Genomic DNA, 16454 nt, shown 5'->3' with positions numbered 1-16454 from the left:
GTGTGCTTGAGAAGTGCCTGCGTAGCCTGGTTTGTGTCAGCAGGAGACACACACTAATGAGTGACTGTACAGGCTCTGCACACTCTTCCTTCTCAGGGTAGGAACAATCTCACTTGTCATTACTTGGCTACAGGCCAGCTGTGGCTCTGAAGCTGGAAACCCTCCTGCAGGTAAGCACATTAAATTGCTGCCCTAAAGTTCTCACCTGTCCTTATTGCTCATGGTTAATAAGCAACTCCCCAAGATTTCAATAGTGCTGTCCCATATTTTGGCACTACTACCCTCCCTTTCTCTTACCTATAGTTCTTCTGTATCCTGTAAAGTCGTTGGAAAGAAGCCCTCTAATTCCTGATCGGCTGTCAGCAGCGCTGATGCTTGGTTACTTGAGATAGTCAAAGACTGGCAGTAGATAAAACCACAATGACAGGGCAGCAGAAGGAGCAGCTGAAGATACCTGCTCACTTTTAATAAGGTCCTGATCCAGCACCTGCAAACAAATAAAGATTATGGCAAGATACGGTGGTTGTTCTTTTATTGGCATATTAAACTAGTCTTTCTTACACCTTGTACAGGTGAACCCTGTAAGTGGATCGACTTGGTCCATGTCTCTCAAGGAAAGCTGGGAGTTTATTGCTAAAATGAATATTTTACCAGCTACACGGAAGTGGGCAAATAAAGAGACAGAGGCATATGCAAACGCATCTTTCTTCTAGCCTGTCTAGTTTTCTGTGTTCCTACACTTTCTTTCAAATTGTCCCATTCCATTTTAAAAGCCCATTTGTTCATTTTGTTGTAAATATCTTCTCCTCCTTAATTGGGTGCTGAGTCTAATAATCCTGCCTCGGCTTGTTAACTGTACAATACCAGTCAGAGTTAATGACCCATTAGCGATTAATTCCTTAAACAGCATCTAATTGCTCACTGTAAAACCTTTTCTTAAAACTGGATTAAATCATCTAGATCCTTAACCACTTCTTTACTCTAACTTTGCTAAGGCTATTAGCATGGCCTTCTGAGTGGTCTGTTTCTTCTTTTGCTTAAACTGTATTAGCAACATAGTATTTTTAGTGTCCATACTTGACTTCTTTTCAACACCTGAAGTTGGAGTAAGGAAGAATAATACAGAAAAAAGACTACCAGAGAATGAGTAATTATGAAGAAAATGCCATGATGGAATTTGTTCTCAAGAGTGTATTCTGGTCTCCCTTCCTTCTCTCTATCCCTGCTCAAAATCCTACCCATGTTCAAGAAAACTAGCAGATACCTGAGCTCTTTAATTTTGACTTGAGGTTCAGCTCATTGGCGTCCCGGCGGAGCAGGACTGTCTCTGTGTGCAGGAGGGACCCTCAGTCTCTGCTGCGTGGCTCGGAAGCTGTAATTCCCTCCGGAGCAGCAGGCTGGCTGCCGTGTGCGCTACTGCCAGTGTAGCTCACAGCCCCTGTGACATGAAAACACACGTTGCTCAGCCATAGTTTGAATTTCTGGTAGTAGCTGCTGGCGTTGAGGGCAATACTGTTCCCTTCCTCTGCACAGAGAGTTGAACGATCTTGTTTCCATCTGCCCTGGCTACATCTGACAGGCATTTCAATTATGGACATTCAGTTTCTTACTATTGCAACATCTCAAGTAGCAGCTCAAAGCTCCTGGTTTCCTTTCCTCATCTCTAGGGACGCACTATGAACAGGCATTAATTCAAGTGCGTTCCCTTCAGCTACAGTGTTTTAGCTTCTCTCTTCTATGCAGTCAGCCGTCCTCCTTTGTCGCTGCTATAAACCTTGGGACTTCCCTCAGTAGTTTGTCAGCCACAGTTTACCCACCCGCAAAATGCTAGCATTGGAGAAAATAGTGGAACAAAAGAAAACCAAAAAACCCCAAACAAACAAAAATCTAAAACCCCAAACAAACAACACCCCCCACGAAACAAAAACAAACAAAACTAAACCAAACAAAAAAGCAACAACCAACAAAAAAAAAAAAAAAAAAAAAAAAGCCCACAAAACCACAAAAAAACAACAAAAAAAAGTGAAACCAAAAGCTCGTTGGACCAGGACGCTGACATTACCAGTCTCTCTAGTAAAATTAATACTGTGTCTCCTCTCTGAGCATCTCTGTGTTCTGCCAAGGCCTTATGTCAAAACTCCCCGGAGCGCTCCCCTCATGGCCGGGGATCGGCCGGTGTCAGGGCACAGCCGGTCCCGGGCTCACCGGAGCGCTCCCCTCATGGCCGGGGATCGGCCGGTGTCAGGCTCAGCCGGTGTCAGGGCACAGCCGGTCCCGGGGCTCCCCGGAGCACTCCCCTCATGGCCGGGGCTCAGCCGGTCCCGGGGCTCAGCCGGTCCCGGGCTCACCGGAGCGCTCCCCTCATGGCCGAGCCTCAGCTGGTCCCAGGCTCCCCTCACGGCCGAGCCTCAGCCGGTCCCGGGGCTCTGCCCGTCTCAGGCTCACCGGAGCGTTCTCCTCACGACGGGGGCTCGGCCGGTATCAGGCTCACCGGAGCGCTCCCCTCACGGCCGGGGCTCGGCCGGTATCAGGCTTAGCCGGTCCCGGGGCACAGCCGGTCCCGGGGCTCCCCGGAGCGCTCCCCTCACGGCCGGGCAGAGGGCGCCCTCTGGCGGACGCGGCGGGAGCAGGCGGTCGGGCCCGTCCCGGGCCGGGTTCCGTCCCGGGCACGGCGGAGCTGCCGCAGCGGGCCGGGGCACACACAGGGCACGGCGTCACCTCCCAGGCACACACCGGGCACGGCGGAGCTGCCGCAGCGGGCCGGGGCACACACAGGGCACGGCGTCACCTCCCAGGCACACACCGGGCACGGCGGAGCTGCCGCAGCGGGCCGGGGCACACACAGGGCACGGCGTCACCTCCCAGGCACACACCGGGCACGGCGGAGCTGCCGCAGCGCGCCGGGGCCGCGGGCACAGCGTCAGCCCCGGGCACACACCGGGCACGGGGGCTCCCGGCAGAGCGGCTCAAAGTACAACACGCGCGCTGGCCCGGGGAAGGCGGTGACCTTTGCTACTGGCTTTTACACAGCGAATTTCGCTGCTTAACTCAAATAAAAGCATAAAATCAGTCTTTTTCTTGGTACTATTTATTGCGAATGTTGCAATGTCATGTAGTTTCAAACTAAGAGATGAAATGATTCGATAGGTAAGTCACATAATTAATTGGAAGACCCTTCCGTAACAATTATATATGTATATATATCAAAGCCATTCAAATGAGAAAATGCAACCTTGAAAATGAAGTAGAGGATTTAGTCCTTGCTGAACCATACAAGAATATGTGTATTTAAGTACTTTACACAAAGGAATTCTTGTGTACAGAAAAGTGACCGTGTTGATTATCTGATACAATCAAGTGCTTGTGAAATATAGTCTCTTACAGAAAGTATTCAATTTCTTCATGATTTAGCGATCTTCTTTCAGCTTGGAGTGCTCTCTTTCATATTCACAACTTGAAGCAGATAGTCCATCATCTAAAAAAAAGGAAAATATATTAGTTATAGACCAGTCCTGGAAAAAGTAATTCACTAAGATAATAAACCTTCTATAAGTTAATAAACCTAATAGATAACTGCTCTGTGCATTCACATAACAAACATATTCCTAATAATCTTTCTGAAACAGACCCCATTTGTCTTGGTTAGTGTAATAACCAACTGCCAAAGTAGGAGGAAAGTCATTCTCCCAGATAATTCTGTGTGCCATCTCATTTATATCCTGTCTCATTAGTGTGAAAAAGCCAACTAATAGAAACAATTTAAAGTTTATTTTCCAACTTACTTTTGCACTTAGTCCAACTTGCAGGAGAGATTTGCCTCCCCTTTAACTACGTTAACCGTAATTTATTCACAGAATAAAGAGCAGGCAAGGCATTTACTGAAAATAAAATAACACAGGTGCACCACCCTAAGTCAAACCCCAAGAAGTATTGGGCTCACCTCTTCCATTTTCTGACTATTTGTGTGTTACAGCTATTTCCCTCCTCTGAGTGAGTCCTTTAGAAATAATTCTTTTATTCTTAAGAAATGTGCAGCCCAGTGTGAGCGTCAGTGGTGATGCACGGGATGATTTGGGCTAATAAGAGAGACCCTGAGCTGAGTTACCTGAGGTACTCATCTGTGTTTACTTCTAGCTTTGGGGCTTCCTGATCCTAAATTTAAAATTCAAGCTTTACATTAAATCAGGTAAATTTGAAAGCATCCATGAAGCAAAGTTGTTGGAGTCAGTTTGTTCCAGCACAGGCAGCATTTGCCGTGCGCTGCAGGTGGAGCACAGGCCTGCAGGCAGGGCAGGCTGCATCTCTCATGGTCAGAGCAGGGGAACTGCAGCCCTCGGGGGGCACGTGCTCCTGGCACAGCCATTCCAGAAGCTGGCAGCAGGGCCCATCATTTACCTGCTTTGGTCACATTTAGCGTCTCAGTCCAACAGGCCACTGCACAGGGAACAGTAACCCGCTGCAAATCTGCTATCTGGTTCCTCTGAGAAAAAGTTTCTGTTCCAAACTCACACGAAATATGCCTGGAAAAGTATTTCATGCCGAGGACAAATTTTCTGGACGTGCTGTGCCATCATCCTCAGCTTCCTGTAGCTGGCAATCCTCTCCTGTGTGTGGACACCTTCGTTCCACAGCTGGGGTACAGCAGCACCTTACCCCAAGGTGTTACCTAACCAAAGTCTGTGCACATGAAACCCCTCATGGCCTGACAAATCTACACAAAACTGGCCCAAAGGCCAGTTATGCGTTTGTACCACTATGCACACTACAGGGAATGTCCCATTCCCTATATCAGAGATCCACCTTTATAAATAAGGCCTCTTTTGTCCAAAATAACTTTAAAATGAAAAATAATTTTAATTATTTAAATGTTTAGGAAACTATCGCGGCCCTCAAAAGAGTAAAGCATATTCCTTTTGATCTTCATGTTTTCTTCATCTAGAAGGAAGATCTCAGAAATACCTTAAATTTCAGGTGCTTTCTTGAAGTCAAGGGGAAAACAGGACATCATATCCTGTCTAGGCTGTGTATCATCAGATGGTCGTGTCCAACAACATGAAAGCACAGTTACAGATCCTTTCATTAGATTTCACTTCAGGGTGGAGACAAAGAAACTGTTGAATGATGGGCATCTAAGGTTCTATGGCCAAATGAACTTGTAGAGGTTCTGCAAGTTGTCCTCTATCTTAGTCACAGGAAAAACATGAGCTGGTTTCTAATAATCCTTGCAGAAATCTGGATGCTTAAGGCAATAACCTGATTACTCCGTAAGTATGTCCGATGTCTGACCACAGAAATGTGGATGTTAATTTATGGTGGAAGTACACACATATGGGTATGATTCAACTTATCGGAGGCAACTTCCAGCCCTCCTAAGCAGGATTTATTGACAGATACTTTTATAAGTCAGAACATTTCCCTCTTTACATTAAATAATGGAATTTGTTCATTTAATTTGATTACAAAGCTGCACACTGCAGAACTGAAGATGGAATAAATAGTTTTATTTTAGATAGTATTAATAACCAGTTACTATGATGCATCACTATCACAGAGCTACAGCCAGAAAGAAACCTGTGGGCAGCATTCATATCGCTGTGTGAGAGACTTAAATCATAGCTTAATTTAAAGGGTGAATTTTTGCCCACATTCAAATAAAAGCCTAAGTACTCACTGATTTGATTGCACCAGGATTTCAGGAGGGAAACAAGGCTGAAGTTAGCCCAGGAATATTAATGACATCATATTGCAGTAGAATACGGGAAGGAAAAATTCTTCCCATTGATATCTTTAAGAGGATGTATTAATCTTTTTATTCTATTTCATGGTCACCCAAAAGAATTCTGAAGCTTTATCACCATGACTGAGGTATTATAAGGAAAAGAATTTTCTTGTGGATCCTGTGATTTACATTAGACCCCAACTACTTTCTGTAAAACCTCACTGTTATCCTTCCCAGTGTATTTTACAGGATTTCCCAAAACAATAGGGATTAATCTGTTCCAAAACCTTGTTGTCTTGTGCAACAGCACTAGGAAGCACATCAGCTTCAGGGATGAGGAGGGGAAGCTTATCAGTAACCCCAGACTCCTTTAGCAAACCCAGGAATGACCACAGCAATAGCCAGCCCCATGGGCTGGAGAAAAGGCAAAGGAAACAGGGACAATGCTGGGACCAGAAAACAATCCTGCAGCCCTGTGGCTTCACTTAGCTCAAGGCAGAACATCCTGAGTGGCAGAACATCCTGATGAGGCTTTACTTAGCTCAAGGCAGAACATTCTCAGTGTGATGTGGTTCCTCCTGCCCTCACACTTGCCTTTCACACCAGCTTGGCTTTGCTGGGCAATATGTGCCGCTAATGTGAGAAAAGAAAGAAAAAGAAAAAGAAAAAGAAAAAGAAAAAGAAAAAGAAAAAGAAAAAGAAAAAGAAAAAGAAAAAGAAAAAGAAAAAGAAAAAGAAAAAGAAAAAGAAAAAGAAAAAGAAAAAGAAAAAGAAAAAGAAAAAGAAAAAGAAAAAGAAAAAGAAAAAGAAAAAGAATGGCCCAACCAAGCAGCTGGAAGGGAACCCAGGCACTAAAATCTGCCGAATGCATGCCGTGTTTGTGCCCACTAGCAAATGAAGTCACTGAAAATACAATCGGTGAGTGACAATCTGCAATCAAGAGAAGAGTCTTTTTGTACTGAATGTCTAATACATGAGATGTGTTTCTGCTGCTTTTCTGAACAATCCACCAGTCAGAGGAAGCTGATATGATTCTGTAAACCAAAACCTGAACACATGGATTTTCTTTACAGGCTTTATCTTACTTACATGTTTCCAACTGCTATTGTCATCTGTCTCCCAGGTGTTCCTGGTGTACCAGGGGAGCCCTCCTTTTGAAAAGTGACCACTTTTATTTTCATTCCTTTCCAGCAGCCTTAGCAAATATTTTGAGATTTCTTCCCACCGCAGATACTCTTCCAGCTGCTTGATATTTTCAGGTAATGCTGAAAATGGTGTCTTGTTTTCTTCTTCAAAATCATAAGGAAAATCTCCAGTGCTTTTTTTCCCCATTAAATGTCCTGTAACAACAATTAAAGTAGCACAAAATTAACCAAAACTGGTAAAAATTTGATTGTTCAAACATCAGTGGGACCACTACTGACTGAGGGAAGGGGAGGGAAGGGGAGGGAAGGGAAGGGGGTAGATAGTTGTAGCACTACTGGGAGTGAAGATTTTGTCAGTGTCATACGGTACTATTAATTTCTTCTGTCTCTTATACAAGTTACACGGTCAGAGAAAACGTGGCTGAGAGAGGGGCAGCGATTACCAAGCGCTTTGTCTGGAGATAGAGAGAGGCTATTGGTCAGATTCGCTGGAATAAAAGCGGACGGAGAAGCGGAGGTTTAAGACTTACCCTGCCTCGGCACGGGACCCGGGAACCGCGCGTTCCGGTGCCTTTGCAGGAGTTGAACCGCACTTACCCACAGCCCAGTGGCTGCCGCGGGGGTAGATCTTGGTGAGCGCGGGGGTCCCGCCGGGCTGCAGGGGCGCCGCTCCGCCCCGCGCCGTCAGCAGCGCCAGCAGCGCCAGCAGCGGCAGCGCCGCGGGCCGCCCGCCGCGCATCCTGCCCCGCTCGGTGCCGCCCGTGCCGCCCGAGCCGCGCTGCGCTCCGGCTCCGCCAGGGCTCCGCGGCGCCGCCCGAGCCGCCCCCCATTTATCCGGAGCCGGCCCGCGCGGGCGAGCGGAGCGCCGCGCCTGGCGCCTCCTCACGGGGCCGCTCCCGCCCCGCGGGGGGAGCGAGGCGGTGCCGGGGACAGCGAGGCGGTGCCGGGGACAGCGAGGCGGTGCCGGTGCCGCGGGGGGAGCGAGGCGGTGCCGGTGCCGGCCCGGGCGGCCGCTCTCGCTCCCGCCTCCCTTCGCACCACGGACGCGTCCCGCCAGTCCGCGCTCCCCGCTCCGCTCGCCGGCGCTGGGGCCGCCCGGGCACCTCGGGGCACCGGAGCTCCTCGGAGAGCACACCCGGGAGCTGCAGGGGGCGACGCCACCGCCACCCTGCGGGACCGCGCCGTGCGCGCTTCGGTCCGGCCGCACCTGGGGCAAAGGGCCTCCCTGTCCCTCGCTGGAACAAAGAGCTTGTCTTAATTCCCAGTTTCACCTAAATGTCCTGTCACAAGTGACAGTAAAGTGGATGCGCATTTACAGGACTTTCTGCTTTCCCTGCACAGGGACCCTGTAAACTTTGAAGCCCTTGAGGCACCTGGAACTGGCCAGCTTTGTAGTAAATGGATGAAAAGAATTCCAGCCTGAAGAGGCAGCGCAGGGAAAAGACAGAGACAGTACATCCCTGGAAAGGCCCTGAAGTGGAACACTTACAGTGGTTTCACTGGAGTGAAGGTGGGTGAGCAACGATAAGATATGAAGCCCTGATGTGCTGTTTGTCACCCAGGAGAACAGCAGGGACAGGATGAAGCCACGTGTAATGTGATGATTGTGCTGTCTAGAGAACTGTGTCAGGAACTGGGATACACAGAGAGCAGAGCTGACTGAAAGGAACTTGCCAGCTCCTCCAGCTAGCCCCACACGACTGGAACTGAATTATCCCTACTGGAAACTCACACGGATGTGAATTTACATAATTTCTAGGCAAACTCTTGTACAATTCCTTCTGAAGTAAATCCTGTATCCTGCTGTATTGAGCCAAATTGTCCCCTTGTTTAGTCACAGTTTGTTTAGTCTTCTTTTACTGATTAATGTGATTCATTCTTTTCTTTTGGTTATTAATTATGCATTCCTGCTTAATTCACAACAGTGTTCTCATGCCTCAAGTTGCACTGTGCAGTACAGCGACCGACATGTGCTCTGTGCTGAGTGACAGCTGATCAAATAAAATATTGCCATCCAGAGAAACTTCTAATTGTTTGAAGCAATTAAGGCAGGAAATTGAAAAATTCAGGAAATTGTCCATTTTCAGAAAACAAAACCAAAGCCAACCAAACATGAATTCTTACTCAGTCCCAAATCTCTTGTACTGAAAATACCATGCAAACAAATAAACTTTTCTCATACGCTATATATGTACTATTATTATTGCCTTTATTATTTATTTACTTGTTCATTAGGATTTATTCTAATTCTTAATTGATTACCCTTCTAAGGAAAATAGTAACTTGATTATATAGAGAAATATTATTCTGGACCCCCCACAACAGAAAAGGAACCAGGTACAACCAAAGGATGTTATGAACTGTGAGTGACTCAACTCACTCAAAACAGTATTTCTCTTTAAGAAGCCTGATAACATCAATTTGTGTTTAAATATCAAGGAACGGCTCTCTGTTTTAAAATACCCTTAACCTTTCCATATATCCCATGGCAAAGCAAGATGTTGCTGTGCTTCTTCATGGCAGGAAAACATTCATGGTTTTTAAATGCTATTACCACGATAACACTTTAATCCGCTTCCTTTACATTTCAGACAAGCATCATGGTTGTATCAGCAAGGCGTGTTTGCTGGCTATAAAAAGGGACAATATCAGCATGGTGTGCCTTTCTTTCATCATTGTCTTTGTAGGGGTGCTGGCGTTACAGGCAGCCAGGATGTGTGCACAGAACAAACACTGGTGGAAGCCTGCCTCCAACGCAATAACAGGCGTGATCACCGAGGGATACTCTGTAAATGTTGAAGATGCTGAATAGACTAATCTCCAGCATTTCCAACCTGCACTCAGGGCAGGTGCTCTGCAAATAACCTCACCATCGTCTCGGTGCAGCAACAGCTCCCCGAAGAACTGAAGACATTTCTCAGAAAAGAGCTCCGCAACTTTACAGAGGCTGAATAATATGAAATAATAACATTAATTTAATAAGGCCCAGTGTAAGGTAGTTGACACTGTTTGTGCTGCACTTTGGAAAGCCCAGGACAGTTGAAGCTAAAGCCCAGTGATTGCTCACTGCACACTGAACTTGTGCCAGGCTGCTGTGGCAGCCACAAGTTTGGGTTTATGGTTTTTGCAGTGGAGGGGTTCCATAATTGGAGAATTCAAATGCGAAGCATTTATGGACATGCCTGTGGATCAGAGCAGCCTACAGGGACCATGCAGCCCGACAGCCTGAGCCCTTCCAGGCAGCCCCGAAGCTCAAGGCGCTGTCCAAGTGCTCCTGGAACGCTGAGCCTGGGGCACCCACCCTCTCCCACTGTTCCAGGTCTGAGCACCCTCTCAGAATGGAAATCCTTCCTGACCCTCACTCTGATCCCCCTGGCATGGCTCTGAGCCACTCCTGTGACTAAATCCCACTGTCACATTGGCCAGCTGCAAAATGTCCAACTGCACTCTCCAAGTCAGAGCTGACTGTGCTCGCATTGGGGTAGGTGGACAGCATAAATCTGGATTTCAGCAACACCAAGAGAAAGAAAAAAATCTTATTCCACATACACTGTCTCCAAAAAACACATTATTTTTTCTTAACTGGGATGATACACTTCCAGGAAGACTGCATTAACGATCCCGACATTATTCTGCCATGCCATTTATTATACTCAATTTTATTTCTATATAATTTGACACAAAATAAGTAATTTTTATAATACAGTTGGACATGAAAACCACTTAGTAGGACACAAAAGAAGTAATATTACTTGGAGAAATTCAGCAGTTGTCTGCTGAGCCTGAGCTGTTACAACAGAAAAGGTGTCATTATTGTATAGAGTATTTTTGCAGAGGTAAGGGATTACAGAAGAAACAGAACTCCAGAGGAAAAAAGCATCATGCTGTTCCTTATCAAAGGTACAAAAACAAAGCCAGCAAGGAAAACAAGTTTGCTTTGTTGAAGGTGCAACACTGACATTTGAAGATAGGAGAAAAATACCAAATTTCATAAAATACAGTTATCAGGTAAGTTTTTAAATGAAAAATCAATTTTACGTTTAACACTATTCGGGTGTTATATGATAGGAGAGAATAATACATTCTCCAAACTGGCACAAAAGTTCTGGTTTCCCCATCTTGGCAATACCCCTGAAGTGTACTACTGTGCTATTCATTCAGTAATTTACAAGTGTTATTAGAGCCCCAGAAAACCTTTTTGTTGGGTTAGTTGAAGAGCTAGAACACAAAAGGCAGATGGTCAACAGCCTGAGCGCTAGCAACACACACAGTCCCTAAAAACCAGGCCTCTAAAAACCAGGCCAACCTGGGCTTTTGTCCTCACCCCGTGAAGGAGCAGGTTTCAAATCCAAGGAGAAAGCTCTGAGTCCCCACTGCTCAGCACCAAGGCAGAGTGGAATACCCCTCCTGGCTGTTTTTGGCAGCCACAACCAGCCAACTCAGGCGTAAGTCTGACCAAACTCCTGGAACTTCCTACCTGTTCAGAGATTCTGTGTCCTTACAAGCACTGATGCAAACAGCATGTCATGTGGAGAAAAGAGGGCACTGACAGATTAAAAATAACCCCCAGGGCAAACAGGAGGGCAAAAGTGGGTTCAGATGCAGCACCAGTCAGTCAAACCCACTGTGGCAAGGCAGGAGAGCCCCTGCTGCTCCAGCCCCCTAAACCAGTGCCAGGCTAGCTGAGAGCAGTCTGCAGAGGGTGGTAAATACATCATTTTTAATTAGCCAGCAGCCAACAGCTTCACTCATTAGGTGTCATTTATTTAGACAAGACAAAAGCTCGCACAGTTTTGTAACCGTATACAGAAATGAAACCATCTGAAATATATTAGTTTTCTCCCCCTGTGAATTTCCCTTTGTTCCCGTGTTTAGGATTCCCTCTTGAGCAGTACATATGCTCCCATCACTGCCAGGAGAGCATACTGCAAAGAAACACAGAACACAGACTCATTACAATTCCTCTCCGCTGAGCTCTGAAAGCACAAACTGTTCAAAAGGTGCCCTCTCAGACATCACACTTTGCACAATTACAGAGCTCTGGTCCTACCAAATTGCAGGAAGATTTTAAAGTGATCAAATTCATCATAACCAGGCATCAAAACTGCATACACTTAACTAACAACATTCTGACAAATGACATGTTTCCAACTCCTTACAAACAACAAATTCTACTGCCCAACAGTAAGCAAGGAAACCCAGCTCATCCTACGTTAGGTACCAAACCACAGACACAAATTTTATTAACATGTATGCTTAGAGGCAAGGTTCTTGTTGTGTCTACTTGTTATTTTAGCAATTCAAGCATTCAAAATGTCAGTATACATACCTTAAATTTTGGATAGTCATTCATTATTATAGTTACCATTCCTACGTAGGGCAAAAACCTGTAATTGATAAAACAGGTGAATGTAAAATTAACCCTCAAACATTACATGAAAGTATTTTAATGTTACTCATTCTGGAATATTTCAGTGCAATCCCATAATTTATGCCTAATGTGGATCTGAATAGGAAGTAAAAAAATTCATTACTTTTCCTTAATCAAAGTTATCTGAGAAAATCTGAAGAGACTTCAGCTCAACTGAAGGAGAAGGAGACAAAGTCAAAAGCCCAAGCCTTCCATAAAATTCCTGTGGAATGCCAAAACAATTTCTTAGTAATTCCCAGCAATCACAAGGAGAAGCTGGTTAATACTGTATTCTCAGGTGAGCTATTTGTTAAATGCCCCCCTTTTCCCCCCACACTCCACCTCCACATCAGTCTGAGGACTACAGGAAGCAACTTTTCCAGGTTTTCTTTTAAATTACAATTCTATCTAAGAAACTTCAAAAATACATCAGATCTGGTTTGTATCAACAGCAGAACGGATGTAAGAGCTAATTTTTCTCTTTAATTACAAAGTACATTTTGCTTTACTTACCCTCTTGCTCTTCCGACAACATCTTTCTTCTCTAACCAGTTCTGACCTTCTTTGTACAAGCCTCTATCATCAACTTCATTATTATCCCCTTTAGTCAGAAATTTGATGTTCCCATTTCCTCTAGAAGGCAATGAGGTGATAAACTAAATAGCACTTAATCTAAAAATCTCAATTAACATCTACAAAGCAAATGAGGATGAAAAGCACTACAAGATTAGATAACAATGTTTGCTCTCAGCCCTGCTTATTGAACAACCACCATTAAATCATTAACATTACAGACTTTACTGACTTTATCTATCAACAGATATTAGCAAGAAACATTTTTTACAACACTCCTAGATTGTCAACTGATGTAAGCAATTACACAATGGGCACGGAAGGGACATTGTCCATCCAGGCACTAAACTTCCCCAGCAAAACCCTGTGCGTTTATCAGCATCTTCAACAGAACACTAATTCAAATAAAGCTCTTAAGTTTACAGTGTTCAAATGAATTTTGTTCATTAAGTACTAATTTCAAGAAATGAGGACTTCTCATAAAGACAATTTAGGTAATAAAAAAAATTAAATAGGCGGTTCTTGGAAATTTTAAAAAGCATGGAAGAACAGATTTTACTCAAGGAATGAACACCTTCAGTTCATGGAGCAAACAGGTCAGGGCTTGCCACCTGCAGCCTGGCTTTTCCCCGTGCAGGGCAGGGAGCAGAGAAGTGCTTTGGAAGGAGCCGTTGAGCAGGGCAGGGATCCGCAATCCCGGCCACACCAAGCCCTCTCCCTGCTGCTGCTCAGCCGGAATTGCCATGGGCAGTGCGGCCAAGGGACACAGGAAAAACAAGGGTCTCCTCTTTTATCCTGAATCAAACTTGGAAAACTTCAGTCAGCAAAGCTCACACACCGTCAGGCTGCACCCCGACTGTGAATCTCCACCTTCCATGAAAAATCTGCTCTTCCAACCAAAATCCCAACTGCACCAGTAGCAGCACAGCAGCACATTCTGCTCCCATGCACATTCCTGCTGCCAGGACTCCCCCTGGGCACAGCTCCACCTGCTCCAGCCCTGAGGGAAAGGTCTCAGACCCTCACAAGGAGTGACACAGAACTGGGGACACAAGTGGATCACATCCTACAGCTGAGCTTTGCCTCGCTGCTGATCCTCATGAGCCTCTCTCACACACTAAACCACAAACAAACCCACACCGAAAGCCATGGGCAAGGAAAGCAGCTTTACAAACAAAAAAACACCAAGTTGCATTACTTTTCATGTACTTTGATAACTCTGTGAACTATTGGAATGTCTCTGCCTTCAACTTTAAAAACAACTATTTCACCAGCTCTGATTGGGTCATCATGGAAATTTGTTAGGAACAGCAGGTCTCCCCTGTGAAAAGCTGGCTCCATGCTGCCACTACAAACAACAAGAAAGAGAGAGTTTGTTGGCATAAATGAAAGAAGCACCATGAAATCAAAGAACGTTTAATTCTTACAGATAAACCCACAATTTTAACAGAGATCTGCAGCCTCACCTATTCAGTAACACTGCTCAGACCTTTAAGAGAAACCAAATCCCAGAAAGCAATCTGCAGGGGTTTGCCCACTGACTGAAGGAACTTGGGTTTTAAAAGGTCTCACACATTTACTGCTCCTGCAAACCTCAGTGGGAGCTGAGCCATGGCTACTGACACTGTGACCTTTGCCAGAGCCCAAACACAGCCAGAAGAAAGTGAGTGTTTGAATGGGTGACATTTCAAATTCCAACTGCATCCAAGGGGAAGGGGGAGGAGACAATAGGCACAACAACACCTGGACTTGAAGCAGAAAGTCTTTCCATTGACTCACCTGAGCACCACAACAATGGGGCTCTCACTGCCAGTCACCACGATCAGCCCTTTCCAGATCATGAGGGCAGAGGACACAATCATAGCAAAATTTAAGACTTGGTAATACAGCTGTGTGAAACAAGAAAATTGGGTTTTAAAGGTCCTGTATTGTATTTAGAAGCACAACAACATAGAACTTTAACTCGAGTGCACCACAAATTCTAGGCTTTTATGGTAGAGTCCCATTCCAACACAAGCCTGGTAGCACAGGTTGCCATGTCAGAATCCACCAAGCTGCAGCATAAGGCAGGAATCCTCTGCGTGCCTTAGTCTCGGCTTAATCCCCCCCTGAGTGTCAGTGACAGCCGCAGACACTCTGAGGAAGGCTCACAATGCCGGCAAACGCTGGAAGCCCGCTGGGTCCCACGGCCCTGCCTCCCCCCGTCCCTCCCTCCCCAGCTCGGAGCTGCCCCAGAGGGACACTGCGAGCGACACCGGGCACAGGCAGAGGCTGCCCTTCTGAGAGCGACTTTTGTTTAAAAAGAGCGGCTGGAGGAGACGAGGGACGACAAAAGATCATTTCCTGCAACTGTCATACTGAAACTTCTTCTCTAGAAAATCACAGATTTGACTTTCTGCCCCCAAATGCTGCTGCCCGCCAGCCCTTCCAGCACCGGAGGCGCTTTAACCACACTCCTTCATTTTCCGTTCCTTTCCTGGGCAGCACAGGGGGACAGCGGTGGGAAGGACCCTGTCAGCTGCCGTTTGCGAAGGGCCGCTCCCGGTGCGGCCGAGGGCCCGGTACCTGCCGCTTGTTCATGCGCCGCAGGTCCCCGAACAGATCCATGGCGGCCCCGCCGCGGCTCCCGCGCTCCGGGCCCGCACCGCCCGCGCCCCGCGCAGCGCCGGCGATGGCAGCGGCACCCGCGCTGCTCTCTGGGATCTGTAGTCCCCTTTCTCTCCCGCCTTGCTGACGCACAGGGGGCATCCGCCGCCAGGTGAACCATAACTCCCAGACACACCGCGGCGAAAGGTCCTGAGAACGAGGCCCCTTGCTTGTCACTCCTGGAGGTGCCTGAGAGGCTGGCCGTACCGAGGGACCGTCGGTGAAGGCTCAGACCCCTCGGCTCGGCAGAAAGAGCCGCACCCGCCCGAGAAGCATCGGGACGGCTGCGCCGCTCTCCCGGGCGCGGAGAGTCTTGGTCAGGCGACTGCCGCGGGCATCCCGGGGCTGCCGCTTCGTGTGCGCAGCTGATTGGCGGGAAAGGGAGGCGGGGGGGCGCTGGGGGGCGCGCGCGCTCCGTGGGGGGCGGGCGGCGCCGTCCGCCAGAGGGCGCTGTCTGCCAGGGGGCGCTGTGCAGAGCGCGGGAACGCCGTGAGGGGTCCTGAGGGGCCGTGAGGGGTCCTGAGGGGCCGTGAGGGGCCGTGAGGGGTCTTGAGGGGCCGTGAGGGGCCGTGAGGGGTCTTGAGGGGCCGTGAGGGATCCTGAGAGCCCGTGAGAGCCCGTGAGGGGTCCTGAGAGCCCGTGAGGAGCTGTGAGGGGTCCTGAGAGCCCGTGAGGGGCCCTGAGGCGTCCTGAGGGGCCGCGAGGCGTCCTGAGAGCCCGTGAGGGGCCGTGAGGGGTCCTGAGGGGCCGTGAGGGGCCGTGAGGGCCGTGGCGGCGGAGGGGTGCGAAGGGAGCGAGCGGCACGGCAGCGTCCTCCTCGGCAGCTGTGAGCGGAGTCCTCTCATGGCAGCAGCTAGCGGTGACCTCAGCGTTTGCTCAGGCCCCGCGACACGGCCCGGATCAAAGGGCACAGAGGCCCGGAAAAGCCGCAGCCGCGTGCGGCAGCCCCTCGGTGCCCTCG

At 47.7% G+C, this 16454-nt stretch overlaps 2 protein-coding genes across 3 annotated transcripts; both read right to left on the bottom strand.

Moving 5' to 3' along the window:
• Positions 1-3072: 3072 nt before the first annotated feature.
• Positions 3073-7649, bottom strand: GRP (gastrin releasing peptide). The gene is made up of 3 exons (XM_059492720.1): positions 7462-7649; positions 6809-7059; positions 3073-3475 (listed from the first exon to the last, which is right to left on the bottom strand). The coding sequence occupies exons 1-3, from the start codon at positions 7601-7603 to the stop codon at positions 3422-3424; spliced, it is 447 nt and encodes a 148-aa protein (XP_059348703.1). The 5' UTR covers positions 7604-7649; the 3' UTR covers positions 3073-3421.
• A 2842-nt stretch (positions 7650-10491) lies between these two features.
• On the bottom strand, positions 10492-15644 carry SEC11C (SEC11 homolog C, signal peptidase complex subunit). Of its 2 annotated transcripts, XM_059492931.1 has the most exons (6): positions 15413-15644; positions 14627-14736; positions 14046-14195; positions 12788-12907; positions 12194-12251; positions 11608-11789 (listed from the first exon to the last, which is right to left on the bottom strand). In XM_059492931.1, the coding sequence occupies exons 1-6, from the start codon at positions 15593-15595 to the stop codon at positions 11736-11738; spliced, it is 675 nt and encodes a 224-aa protein (XP_059348914.1). In that variant the 5' UTR covers positions 15596-15644; the 3' UTR covers positions 11608-11735. The 2 variants fall into 2 exon arrangements, with proteins under 2 accessions (XP_059348915.1, XP_059348914.1); XM_059492932.1 differs by lacking the exon at positions 14046-14195 and having other exon boundaries at positions 10492-11789.
• Between the last annotated feature and the right edge of the window lie 810 nt (positions 15645-16454).

The sequence above is a fragment of the Ammospiza nelsoni genome, chromosome Z, assembly GCF_027579445.1.
Source record: "Ammospiza nelsoni isolate bAmmNel1 chromosome Z, bAmmNel1.pri, whole genome shotgun sequence".
NCBI lineage: Eukaryota > Metazoa > Chordata > Aves > Passeriformes > Passerellidae > Ammospiza > Ammospiza nelsoni.
The sequence above is the reverse complement of the archived record's forward strand: the minus strand, read 5'-3'. Positions and strand labels throughout refer to the sequence as shown.

What these genes read in the sequence shown, in the direction of transcription:
- GRP (XM_059492720.1), bottom strand. Translation starts at nt 7,603, where the DNA reads ATGCGCGGCGGGCGGCCCGCGGCGCTGCCGCTGCTGGCGCTGCTGGCG. An exon ending in CGGCAGCCACTGGGCTGTGG is followed by an intron (nt 7,060 to 7,461) that starts GTAAGTGCGGTT and finishes TTGTTGTTACAG; the next exon opens with GACATTTAATGGGGAAAAAA. An exon ending in ACAATAGCAGTTGGAAACAT is followed by an intron (nt 3,476 to 6,808) that starts GTAAGTAAGATA and finishes CCTTTTTTTTAG; the next exon opens with ATGATGGACTATCTGCTTCA.
- SEC11C (XM_059492931.1), bottom strand. Translation starts at nt 15,595, where the DNA reads ATGCCCCCTGTGCGTCAGCAAGGCGGGAGAGAAAGGGGACTACAGATC. An exon ending in CCCATTGTTGTGGTGCTCAG is followed by an intron (nt 14,196 to 14,626) that starts GTGAGTCAATGG and finishes TGTTGTTTGTAG; the next exon opens with TGGCAGCATGGAGCCAGCTT. An exon ending in GTTGTCGGAAGAGCAAGAGG is followed by an intron (nt 12,252 to 12,787) that starts GTAAGTAAAGCA and finishes TATCAATTACAG; the next exon opens with GTTTTTGCCCTACGTAGGAA.